Consider the following 13,499-nt stretch of genomic DNA (forward strand, 5'->3'; position numbering starts at 1 on the left):
GTATAACAATCGTACTTCCTCAGGTGAAAGGTTGGCTATAAAGTGTTTGTAAGCTTGAACATGTTGCACATTGAGCAGTTTGAGTGTAACAAAGTTTTGATTCGGGTAGACTACACCCAAAGTCATTAAACTATTAATAAGTTTATGTTTTAGTCTCTCAACTTCAAAAAGTTACAAAAACGTTCATCAAACTATTCGGAAGTTTTTGTTTAAGTCATTACGCTGTTAAATCATTGTTGTATGATCTTTTCTATTCGCACCACTTGATGTCTCTCATTCCCTTTCTCTTCTAAAACTTATATGTTTTTTTATGAGATAGCTTTCAACATCATGAATCTACAGGTCAAAATCCGAACAATTTTCTCCTTTAATTTTCAACATTAAGCCAAATTGACTTGATCTAAACTATGTTCTTCTACTCGTTAATGAATTTGTTGTACGACCTTGAATATTTGACAGATTAAGTCTCCAACCAAATACTGGTAGAATTTATAGATTTCTGGATTTTCATTTATTTTGTATAGAATTGAGCATTTACAGTGTGCTTTTAATATCATTTGAGAAAATTAAAACTTAAGTAAAAAATTACCTCTTCAATTCTTTCCATTTCATAAGGTTAGTTAATGATGTAAATTTATGTTATCAAAATATTATTAGTTAATTGATGAATTATTACACGTTCAACCTTCACCTCAAAAAATTAAGCATTGAATTAGAGAAGTTCAAAAGAATAATTATATAAATTCACGATCTGCAATATATCGTTTTTATATTAGTGCCTATATTTTATTTTACCCAATTTAATATCTAATGTATACTTAACATATACGTCACGTGATGTCCTTTTGTAAAAATATATTTTTTATCAAATAAATATAAACATTAAAAATATAAATAGAAATCAACAATTACAAGAAATACAATAATTGAAAAATTAGTTGAAATTAATAATATTACTACCAAAAATAAAAAATGTAAAAATATTTTAAAAATATAAAATATTATTTAAATACATCAAAATCCATATTCTACTAATCTTTCCTGATCAGGTGTTTATTTATTAATACAGATATGATGTTTACAATATTAAAATTATTATTTTAAATACATCAAAATCTATCAAAATCTAAATAACACTGCCATAATGATAATGAAAGAAAATCTGGGTTGGTTTCTCTGTAAAATACGCCCATCTTTCAACCATGTAACTGAATGAAATAAAATATATCATCAAGGCTTCCATTTCCCATGTATGCAAAATTAAATTAAAATAAAAATCCTAATCACGTTGATTGATTTGGGTATCAAACAATGGTTCGGTTCATTGATTCTTTACTCTGTTGTGTGTGTGCATATGTATGAAAATAAATCATATATAGAAGTATCTACCATTTACAAAATTCAAGTGCCACTCATGCTTAAATTCCTTCACTATTCAAATCCATCACACCAAATTGGGGAAAGAAAAATGGGTTTCCTAAATGCTGTTTTACTTATGATGCAAGTATTCAGGGAAAGAAAGAAGGAAGAAAGGTTTTACTTCAAGATTGCCAGAACACATCTGGATCAGTGCTGTATAAAGAGTGATCTTGAATTTCTTGGTTAGCCACATGGAAATCAATAAGTCTTGCTTGGATTATTTTACAGACAACTAATCCAGAAGGAAGCATCCACCATTCACTTTCATCCCTGCACACCCACATTCCATAATATAATATAAACACTTCATCCATTATCACCCCTACACCACACCACACTAGTAAAAATACTAATAATAAATTTAACTAGAGTTAGCCCACAGCCATAATAACAGATAATACTTACATGCTAAAATTCCATGACTGAATGTTCATATGTTTTCTGCTTGAATGGCTCCAGTAATGTAGAAATCCACACAAAAAGGCAGTTATCTGTCGCAAATTACAGAAATAATCAGGATGACAAATGCTTGAAAGTAACTTGTGAGTTTGAGCAATATTGACTGTCTATAAAATAAACCCTTTAATTTGTCTCATAAATCAACTATAGCAGTGTGAACAAGCACTTGCAATACTAGTCATTCATTCAACTTTCCTGACATTTCCTCCAAAGAATCAGGAGATTATGACATCACTCCCACTAACCGCACCATGTGCAAAGTAACATGAAAAATTATACTAGTTGCAAAATGCTCCTAATGGCACTCATTATCAATCTGATATTAACAGCAAAAACAGCATAACCTTCTCGAATTGCTGGATGCACAACTATTTCGCTGCTAGCACATGCACTTTCATCAAATATTATTTTCCAAACCATGCATCAAAGAACATTAAGAAATAGCCTAAAATAACCTGGAAACAACTTACAACATTGATCAACGATGTGATATTCCATAGTGCATATACACGTGCGAGGCCAGCTGATTGTCTTCGTCCATGACTGAACAAGGCACTGATACCAGCCGGGAACGAAAGAAATATTGCAAAAGGAAGGATGAAAAAAACTAAAACGAAGTCTAACAGTGATATAGAATACATCTGTAGCAAAGTAAGCAAAACTAAACTAAAATCTCCCAGAAGTAATATAGAGACAAGCAAACCGACAAGATCCTGCCAATAATAAGGAAGACGAGTCAGGATTTTCTCCAAAAATTTCGACCAAATGTGTGTGAGAGAAAGGAAAGATAATTATTTGTCTGCAATGAAGAAAAATGAACCTGATGACCAACAGGCTTGGTATTGCAAACTATAAGTGAAAAGGGATAACAAATCACCCTCCTCATTTTAAGTGTTTGTAAGTTTTTTGCATGCAATATCCCTCCAAATATCCTTAAATATTCACTAGCTCCTGGACGACCAACTGAGGCTCCCCTACTAGCACCAGACCAACTGCAAATAACCCCCCCCCCCCCAAAATTAGAAAAAGAACAATGAAAGTTAACCCAAATTTTATACTTGAACTTAAAGGCAGAAAAACACTATCAAACAGTTGATACCTTAACTGCTCCATAGAAGGAAAATATGTATCTTGACCTTCAGTCCAGTACTGCACATTCTCATTGCTGGTGGCAGATACCACGAGTCCATACTGACAATAACCAGAAGATGTTGGCTGAAACCATGCAAGATCAACACGTACACCATATGCAATTATGGTAGGGTTTACATGTGTTTCAAGCCAGCTAATAACATGGCCAAAAGTTAGTTTCAAATGTCCATAGCGAACTAGGCGCAACTGAGAATTTAAACCAGCCACTAGTCGATACCACATGGTTGGTGGAACACACTGCAAAACAGAAAGAGGGAAAAATAGACACCAACAACAGCACTCAACCACTAAAAGAAGCTATCAAAAACTTTTCACAAACCAACTATTTAATGACAAACCTGATTCATTAAGCTCGTAAGAATGTTATCACTTTGAAGAGAAAAAGGAGCCATGTAACTTCCATCTCCTCCAAAAACCAAAGAAATTGGAAATCTTTGATAAAGACGAGGAGGAAGGTCACCTATCTTTTCATCTCCACCAAGGAAAAAGTCCACATACGCAAGCATCAGATCAGCAGTTGCAGCAACCTGCAGAGTAACACCACAGGGACCAGTGTTAAAACTTTCAGTTCCATTGGCATGAAACAAAAGGACACAGCACTTCTTAAGCTTAAAGAAAAAAAAGATTCCAGCAGGAAAGATCATATCTCAATCAATAGAAATTCTTGTTTAATTTTCCATCAGCTTCATCCAGTTACCCCATCCATAAACATACAACAGCAAAAGCATATGTTTTTATTTTAAACTCCAAAACCAGACTATACCAACATATAACAAGCCAAAAATATCCATAAGGAAAATTATACAATAATTTAAGAATATAATGGAACAAGGTACCTTAAGTCCTTCATACAATGCGCGTGAACGGCAAGAACGAAGGCAAGAATGATCATATTCAGATCGAACAAATTCACGTAGCTGTTGCAATTTCCTTTTCCGGCATTGCTGTAGCCAGGACCATGCAAGTGGATATGCAAGAATAGAAAGAATGCTGTAGATTGATCCTTCCCACCACTGATATGCAGCTAAATCATTAATCTCATCCACAAATCTCTCAAAGGCATCCTCATATCTGCCATGCAAATGACATTCAAAAAACTCTTTTACATAAATTAATTTCCTTCAATACTTTGGAAATAGTTAGCTCACTACACAGCTGCTCATACAGAAGAACAAAACCTGTAATTATAGATTATCATTAAAGTGAAAATTGACCAACAAGTTATCACACATGGAGGCAAAAATAAGAACTTACACAATTTCAATTAATTGTGTGGGCGGAACATGAGGAAGATGCCAAGGTTCAGTAAATGTATTTGATCCCATAAAATACATTCTGTGCACATGACTCTGGGATTCCTCAGTTCTATTTGTCTCCAAAACCTGATGGATATAACAATTAGATACTTGAGAATACTATTTAGTAAGTGGTTTGTATTTCGACCAACACAATAGATAAAACATCAAGTGTACATGGAAGAAACTAAGGAAAAAAACCTCATTCAATGACTCTAGGAAAGGGAACGAGTGATCTATTTGAGAGCCACGATGAGCAGGCATGAGAGCTGGTAATTCATCTCCACCAACATATTTCATCCTTGCAACACTAAGAACTAGTGCTAAAAGAATGAGGAGGCCTAAAAGAATAAGACCAAAAAACCATGGCCCGCCAAAGGTATATACCAACTCTTCAAGTGCCGTGTAACAGTGTGGCATATGATATCTTTCAGAAATGCACTTGTAAGGGCAGGGGCGATCAGTTACACCACCTATTGAGAAACACAAGGTTGGGACCAATAACAAAAGTTATTATCCAGGTGAAGAAAAAAGAATCATAAACTTTGCAAGGATCAAAATGCCATGTATTATTGACAGCAATGCAAGAAGAAAAACCAAAACCCGGCAAAACCACTATTAAATTTTCAGAGCAATATGTGGAAAAGCCCACATTAATGCAGGCAATGAGAGATGCCCATCCTTCCACATGTAGAAGCAGCTAAAGTTAAACGTACCCCGAATGTCAACATATATGGCTCGACTTGGAAGCTCATCAGCTGGGCAACTATGACAAAGGACTCTATCAGATCCACTGACATTCTTAAACGTCCCAAGAGGGCATTCCTGCAGCAGACAATCTAAAATTGTGAAGAAAACCAGATGAAAAATGACAACAAATAACCAATTCTACCATTGATCATTGGAAGATATGTATGCGAGAAGAAATTTAACACCATCCAGGTGACCAGATAACATTTAGAAATAGTTGCAAAGCTCTGAACAAGTCAATTTTCCAAAACCTGGAAATATACATTTCGTGAAGAAAATTGTAATATGGTAAACCAGATAAAGCATTATGTCAACTGAAAGTTCTCTCAAGCAAACCAATCTTTGTACCCTTCCAAAATGAAGGCAAGGTAACTTCGTTAGAAACTAAAACAAGTCCAAACTCCAAATAAAGTAACATAAATTTGCAAATCTACCTCACAAAAGATACCATAAAGCCCTTTAGGACAGGCCTTTCCAGTGATAGTGCCATTTTCTCCAGTGTGACCCTGACCTCTGCCAAAGCCTCCCCTGCAAACAGCACTAGCAATCTGAATAATTTCACCAAGTATCCACAACCTAGCACAGTTAATCACCTATCGGCAAGCAAGGAACTGAAAGCCTTGCCAGTTTATTACAGCTTCAAATGGAAAATTCTGTCACTGATGACAAGAAATGCTTTCCTATCAGTTAATGAACATAACAGCCCAGGAAGAGGTCCTTTTGTAACAACATAAAAACTAAGAGGTCCCTTAATTATCAAAGGTTCAGAAGTGCCTCTGTGACTAGTACTCATCGAGATGTGATCACAAAAGTTCAAAGTTGCCAGCAAAATGTAACTACCCCTTGATTCCTCCTTGTTTCTTCTGCCTCCAGCAGTCCATGATATACTTCATAACACTAAAGTCCACATGTACAAACACACTTTTAAAGACCTGTATTTTCCGGGCCATCCGAAGGACAATATAAGCTAGTAACCTATCTGCCTTTGCTCAGTGCTTAGTTAAATTGAGAACAGAACAAGAATAAAGGAACATTTTTGCTTTGCAGGTCACATACCACAGCAATTGAATTTGGGAATGATCACCACCTATTAGCATCCGGACTTTCAAAGAATATAAGTATAAAATAAGTTGTTTCCAGCCTCATTAGATTATGCATTTAAATTTTCTTCACTCTATTACCAAATTAATTTCAACAATCGTAAACAATTATTATGCGACTTAAGTGACGAGAAGGAAGACCTCCAGGGTGGATGGTGTTGGGTGTGAGAGCTGGCTTAATCATTCATCAGATGCAAAACATAAGAAGCAAGCCACATGTCTCTGATACAAACCTGGTATTAATGCTTCCTTTCACACTTGCTATGGGTTGGTATGCATCCCCGGTTGGGATATCTGACCAATGAAAGTGAACTCGTCCACCACCTCCACCACCAGCACCACTTGGGCTGCCATGTCCTCCAGCAGTTGAGATAACAGAAGAATCAGCAAGCATGATTGAATGAACAAATAAAAGGATGGTTCCACCAGATCCACCACCGGGACCAATGTTTGAAATGGTACTATGATCTTGCTTTCTGATAACTTCTCCAAAGCTTTCTCCATCAGCTCTAAGGGAACCATATACAGACAAACTTGAGAGTGAGTGCTCCAGTGAACCCATCACTGTTCAGGCAAAAAATGAACAAAATATTAATAGAAGCATCATCACTGGACCAAATTTACATCAGTAAAAGTCGCCACAGCATAGCAACAAAACAATTTCCCAAGTTCAATGATGTGCGAAAAAACTGACAGAAATAACTCGCCTTTACTTCGTTGTAAAGAGGAGGGAGGGGAAACTCGACCATTTTCTGTAAAATTACTTAAATTCAACTTATCCCAACATATCCACCACTCAGAATATGATTTGGACAGAGCAAAGAACTGAATCAAACTAAGGTTGCTAATCATAGTAATTGAAAGGAAAACTTCAGTGTCTGTGATTGATGTGTATATAATCATAGTTAAGGTTTATTTGAATACAATTTCTCATAATGAATTGAAGTTGGTGTAAAGAAATTTTTGCTTTTGGTCACTTTATGCAAGTCAAAATGAAATGGGTAGCCCATCTACAGAGAACAAAAATATAAAACTACAACGAATATGTTATATTAATAGATAAAAAATTGAAGTTTATGATATTAGAAGTGATGCAAAAATTTTCCTTAGAAAAGGTTTATAGGTGTTAAATAATGTGGAATAATTGTGTCCGGATGTTGATTAAATAACTGTAGAACAATGTACCAAGGAGCAGTAAAATATACAATAGCCTCACAACAGAAGATACATATGCCACTGGGAGCAATTCAAACCCCAAGCCTCTGGAATCAACCCCTATGGCTTAAACATAGGAGAAAATTATGTATTTGGACAACTCACCAAGGTCATCTAAAATATAAAAGTAACAACCAACTAAGCCTTTTTCCATGCTCTATCACATCTAAAGATCAACAAAAGTAACTAATAACAATAGCGGAACCTCAATAGATTCAGAAGCTTACCTATTATTCCACCACCAGCAGTTGCACCAGCAAGACTATCATTTCCACTACCACTACCAAGTTCACAAGGCAACTCAGCGTCTCCATAAGAAACACCACCTTCAATAAAACTGCCATCATAATATCCCATCCCACCTCTGCCACCATGCCCTCCACCTCCAGCAAGACCATTATTGAGTACTGTTCCCCTACCCACCCCACCAGTGCATCCTAGAGCAGTCCAAATCAGAATGTGGGCAAATAATTGAAACTTTTAACAGTCTAACATTATTCCTCATTAAAATAACCAACTATCCACATTGAAATTTTAAACAGAAATTAGGTATAATCCATACCCAAAGCTGACGTGGTAATTTCACCAGAAGAATGGACAACAACAGTTCTAACCCAGTGAAAATGAACAACAGATCCTGTAACAATGCCCTCAATTATAATATCTTCAACACGACATATCTGCAATGCCATTCCAATCCAACAATTCATTAACAAGTTGAACACACAAAACCTTCACAGCCAAATTTACTATAATCTGACAAAGATGACTTGGATTTCAAACTGGCTAACCGAAGACCTGAAGGGTGAAGGATAAGGAAGAATTCACGTTGCAGTCCTCAGGTGGGTGAAGCAATTCAATAGGGCAATCTTGAAATTCACAGTAAAGCCGTGGTGCCCTGCCAGTTACCAGAACTAAATACCTAACAAGATAATGGCGGAAGCATTAAATTCTTTTAGATTAATAACTTACATATCATTGTCACTGGCATTTTCCAGGGGACCTTGCAGAATAGATCCAGGTCCAACCTTCATATTAGGAAGGAAGAATTAGCACATGAATAAGTAATGCAAATGGAAAGATTAAATGCCAATGTAGAAATTAACTGCCACGTCAATTAAGTAACACATTTTCAATTCTCAAATTTCATTAATCAAAAGAGGGAAAATATCTCAAATATTAGCAGTGGCTAGTTTTCCACCACTAAAAGAATTAAAGCAAATTATGCCCAAACTTGGGTCCCACAGCTGTCAATTTTGTAGAACACTTTGTTTTATGCACTATCCATCTACCTATATGTAACCAAAATGATTAGCCAGACCCATTCAAACCTGAACTGGGAAAGCCTGATTCTAAAAGGCTATGCATATATCAAACTAAAGGAAGCATTCAGCTTACTTTGATACTAAAAAACAATGAGAGGATCAGACGCTGTGCTTCAATTGTATCCCCTGGTCCAGATAAATTCAAAAATCCTTGTCCATGAACTCCCAAATTTGCATTAGAATGTATTACAGAAGATTCCTGAAAACCAGAAATCACCATATCTTACCTCGAAGCAATATAATCATGGTTTTTTGTTGAATGAAAAAACATTATCAGTTAATTACCCTTAGAACTACCAAATTGCTGGCCTCAAGCAAGGATGTTGCCACAATAGCATCAGCACCACCATCTATAAGCATTTTCGAATTCCACATCAAGTGCATTTTGACAGACATACGAAGAGCCCCATATATCTATCATTTTGAATTGAAAGAAGGAACGGTGAAGACTATCATCAAGACTATAAGAACACAGTGGTTAACCACAGACTATATTGTAGCTATTTTACATGGCAAATAGATAAGGCAGATCCCAGTATTATTGCCTTAAGCAATGCTTTCAATTAGAGTAGATAAGTAATAATTACTTGCCTTGAGAATTGAATCACTCATCAAAAGTTCTTCCGCCATCAATTCAAACTCAGACGAAGCAAAATGCGCAAGACCAAAGCTTAGCACTGCACCGCACGATAAGCGAATTTGTCCCCTAACCTATATGACCAATTACAAAGTCAAAACTATGAAATACAGCACACTCTGATCTCTGTGAGTGTAACTCTCAACATTACACTAACTTGGATTGGATCTAGTGTCACGGGATGCAGGTTTAGTGTCCACTCCAATGTTTGACAAGTATTCTCATTATCTGTTTAGGATCTAAGTTTCACACCCATAAGAATTAAGATTTTCCACTGGTTTCCAACACAGTACATCAGGATCGGGTGATGTAATCTGATTCCTACACCATTTTAATCATTTAATTTTCAAAAATTGACTCAAGCTACCACAGCCAATTCAACGCTTATTTTGGGATAAATCATCTAGTTTATTTAAATTTAATTCTAATTTAACCTTTCAGAGATGAGATAATCAGAAACCAATTTTAAATTAGATGAAATGACTCCTGATAGAGAACAACTGCATCAATGCATGCTTTCGAAGGATATAAGCCAACTAAACATGGTTATCTGGGAAGAAACATCATGTATCAACTAAAAAAGGCAATAAACATAAGAGTATATTCAAATAGAAAAACAAGATTTAGCTCTTCAATGACCTGAACACGGCTCCAAAGCAAAGGAACAGAAGCCTTGGCATGATCTCGCACATGCACATTTGTCCAAAGTGGTTGTTTAGGGAACTCCATTAGAAGTGTGTCAGTATTTGTGGACATGTTGTGGTTGCTAACAATTAGACTCTGAGGAACAGCATCATAATATGTACCCGCAGCACCTGAGTTATCGGGACAGCCAAAACTTTTTCCTCCTGCAAAAAAGATGACATAGTGGAGATAACAAGATATTAGACTACATCTTCTGGTCAGAGCAAATATTACAGACAGGATTTGAGTTTTGTAGACAAGGATAATAGAAGAAAAACCAAGCTCACATTACTGTATTTTAAAAAATGACCATTTAGCAAAATTCACCAAGAAACTTCTCCTTAAAATCATCGAATAGGCACACAGTTTACTATGCAATTTATTTAAGGATATGAAATTTACATAGAAACTGAAAACCTACCATGAATAAAGAATTCTGTATCATCATGCCTACTAAAAACATTAATCGAAATTCTTCCACCACCACCTCCAGCAAATCCATTCCCCCCAGACGCACTTAACCAGCCGCTTCCAGTCCTGTCTTCAGATAAGAAGGTTGTCATTAGGAAACCCATAATCCATTCTGTCTTCAGATAAGAAGGTTGTAATTAGGAAACCCATAATCCATTTACTTATGAAAAGTTTACGGCATAGAGTTTCAGATATGCACTACAAATACCCCAAAGGAGAATACTGCAGGAAGATACAAGTATTAAACATGAGATGGAGGAAAATCGGACATACAACGATCTTTTTCCTCTTAAAGAGAGATGAAAGTACATTAACGGATAGAAGAGGAATCACAACCACAAAGAGTTTAACAAGAATTTAATAATAGAGTAAATGAGAACATGACCTTTACATTTGCTAGAAAATCGATTTTATGTGCTGATCATACAGTAACAGATGAAGATCTGATTCTCCAGATACAAGTGATAAAATTATTAAGTTATGCACAGAAAACATATTTCAATAATAAAACAACAGTAAAGGAAGCCAAATTAACTGACATTCTAAGAAACAAACTCTGCCATCAATTTCAAAATAAGGAGCATACAATAACTTCAACAACACAAGTATGGGAGAAAAAGCATAGGATTTCTCAACATGTTGGTCCACATATAAATTTCACCTAATTTCTAGAAACTGCAGGCTTGAAAATCCCAGCAAAGGTATTCCAACTGTAACTTAAATCATCACTGTACTTTGTAGCCAAATTCTGAAAGTCCTTATCTTAGACATCCACTCACACTCTCTCTTTTCTAAAAATGCCATAAGTTCCTCCAGAGCCTTATGCATCTTCTTTCTTTAAACTTTGAATTTACTTTGACTTCCTCTCTTTTTTTTTTACTTTCATCCTCACTCTTTTTCTCAGATGATGCATCCTGACCTCCCAATTTATAACCACAACATCCTTGACGACAAAAATAAATACAATGCCATATTTGCAATAAATGCATAAATGTATCAGTGTTAACCATGCTTAGAAAGTTCAGTCTATACTTAAGGAAAGGGGACCATTTTGCAAAGTTTTTTACGGCAATTGAAGACAACCAGTATCAAGACGAACTAAAGCATCATAAATCAATCAACAACTACACAAAACAATTATATCATCATAGCAATTAAAGTTCAACTCACGTGAAACCTACAAAACTGATGAGCAGGGGGGAAACAAATTAAATTACATTCTATAAGCCTTGATATAAATGCTTCCACCTGAGCCTCCACCGCCTTTTACACCACCATCACCTCCATTCGCCAACAAACTCCCTCCAACTTCAATGGCCTCCTCCACCTCTAACCTTATCCTCCCACCACCTTCCCCTCCATAATCCTCTTCTTTACTAGTCGTCCCTCCTTTACTCCCATAACTCCAAGGCTTATCCAAAGATGACCAAGAGTAAGCATCTCCTCCCCACACATCGTCCGGCAGTTTCATATTATCCGACACGCAACTTGCGCCTCTTCCACCATGGCCCCCGCCCGCACCTTGAATCCCCGAAGGGGTTCCACTCGTCTGAGCCGGGGGTTGACCGGCTAAGCCGCTGACATTTACCACTGAACCTTTAGAGAAACTCGCATTCCTCGCCGAAACAAACAATGTCCCGGTAAATACGCCGGCGTTCTGCCCCAAACTGAATTCCCCACGACTCACATTGATGGAAATTGAGCAACCCTTCATAGGACAACTCAAAATGACATTAGGAAGCACGTGGAAGCTTCCGTTTCCTGCTATATACACATCGCTGTCAAAACTGAAGCTGGAATTGAGCTCACATACAGTGTCCAGTGAGCCAATTCCGTTTAAATCTTCCTCACACGAGAGAGACGGAGGAAGCGGCGGCAAGGAAGGCGGCGGAGGCGAAGGCGGAGAGTAGTCACCGTGAGAAGAGAGGAGGTCCGAGTCGATGATCGAGAATTCATCAATTTGATCAACGGCGAGACAAGGGTTTATGGTGAAAAAGAAGAGTAAAAGGAAAAAATAACAAGAAAATCGAGCCATTTAAAGGATGGCAGACTCATTACAGAGAGAAAAATCAAATTGGGCTTACTAGAAACAATCTTAATTGTGAAAATGCGTAGTAAATTGCAATGGAATCATCACTTATGCGTAGAAGAGTGTGGATTGAAGTGGAACGAAGGGTAGAACTGAAAACATGTAAAAGTTATGAGGTTATTTCTGGAATTACGTATATGGAAAAGGAAATGACAATAGGGAAGTAGAACCACGTGTCAGTTCAGTGGTTTCTTGAGGCCGTTATGGGCCTGGACCTATGGCCCAATATTCATGTTTTATTCTTTGTTCGCCAGGTGGTAAAGGTTTTCAGTAATTTTATTTATTAATTGATTGGAATGGTCTTTCATCACTAGATAAGATCAATTTTTGTTAGCTGTTCCCACTTCTCCGCTGCCACGTAACATTTGAGTTTCAACTATATTCAATTATTATTTTTAAATAGGTATGTCCATTTCAATTTTTTGTCCAGTTCATTATAAAATTCACTTATTTTTATTTAAAAATAAAATGAAATTATTTTCTCTCCTTCTCCAATTCCTTTTTCCATCTCTCATTACATCTGTTTACGGACTAGACTATTCATCTAGCTTTAGAGACTCACCCGAAATTTAAGAGCGTTTGGACAAAAATATTAGACTCAAAAAATAGATTTGGACAAAAAATTAAGCTCGTTTAAAATATGGGTCAAGCCCGAACTTGAACGTTTAAGGCCTAAGCTCGACCCGACCCGTTTTTAAGTTTATAATATTTTTTATACAAATTGCCTAGAATTACCCATAGTCCCTCACTAACCCTTCAATAGGAGGACAAATGCACTTTAACACGCTCGAACCCACGTCCTCCTGCATAAGTAACAATATTGATGCCAACTAAACTAAGATTGAATCGGCTAAGTTATTTTTATATATTATATAATTTATAACATATTAAAAAATAAACATA

General features: G+C 36.3%; 1 protein-coding gene across 3 annotated transcripts; it reads right to left on the reverse strand.

The window, feature by feature from the left end:
- Nucleotides 1-1,026: 1,026 nt before the first annotated feature.
- On the reverse strand, nt 1,027-12,681 carry LOC105773262 (uncharacterized). Of its 3 annotated transcripts, XM_012594999.2 has the most exons (23): nt 11,725-12,681; nt 10,458-10,573; nt 9,992-10,200; nt 9,307-9,426; nt 9,001-9,129; nt 8,789-8,914; nt 8,363-8,418; nt 8,189-8,288; nt 7,953-8,070; nt 7,618-7,827; nt 6,409-6,739; nt 5,510-5,603; nt 5,042-5,150; nt 4,527-4,798; nt 4,285-4,412; nt 3,867-4,101; nt 3,369-3,557; nt 2,978-3,267; nt 2,699-2,870; nt 2,349-2,591; nt 1,825-1,910; nt 1,541-1,689; nt 1,027-1,208 (listed from the first exon to the last, which is right to left on the reverse strand). In XM_012594999.2, exons 1-22 carry the CDS (start codon nt 12,540-12,542, stop codon nt 1,542-1,544), a joined length of 4,299 nt encoding a protein of 1,432 aa, XP_012450453.1. In that variant the 5' UTR covers nt 12,543-12,681; the 3' UTR covers nt 1,027-1,208; nt 1,541. The 3 variants fall into 3 exon arrangements, with proteins under 3 accessions (XP_012450453.1, XP_012450452.1, XP_012450454.1); XM_012594998.2 differs by lacking the exon at nt 1,027-1,208 and having other exon boundaries at nt 1,266-1,689; XM_012595000.2 differs by lacking the exons at nt 1,027-1,208; nt 11,725-12,681 and adding an exon at nt 11,678-11,702 and having other exon boundaries at nt 1,266-1,689.
- Nucleotides 12,682-13,499: the final 818 nt, after the last annotated feature.

This window comes from Gossypium raimondii, chromosome 6, assembly GCF_025698545.1.
Source record: "Gossypium raimondii isolate GPD5lz chromosome 6, ASM2569854v1, whole genome shotgun sequence".
NCBI lineage: Eukaryota > Viridiplantae > Streptophyta > Magnoliopsida > Malvales > Malvaceae > Gossypium > Gossypium raimondii.

What these genes read in the sequence shown, in the direction of transcription:
- LOC105773262 (XM_012594999.2), bottom strand. Translation starts at nt 12,542, where the DNA reads ATGGCTCGATTTTCTTGTTATTTTTTCCTTTTACTCTTCTTTTTCACC. An exon ending in CCTTATCCTTCACCCTTCAG is followed by an intron (nt 8,071 to 8,188) that starts GTCTTCGGTTAG and finishes ATGGCATTGCAG; the next exon opens with ATATGTCGTGTTGAAGATAT. An exon ending in CATATATGTTGACATTCGGG is followed by an intron (nt 4,799 to 5,041) that starts GTACGTTTAACT and finishes GTTTCTCAATAG; the next exon opens with GTGGTGTAACTGATCGCCCC.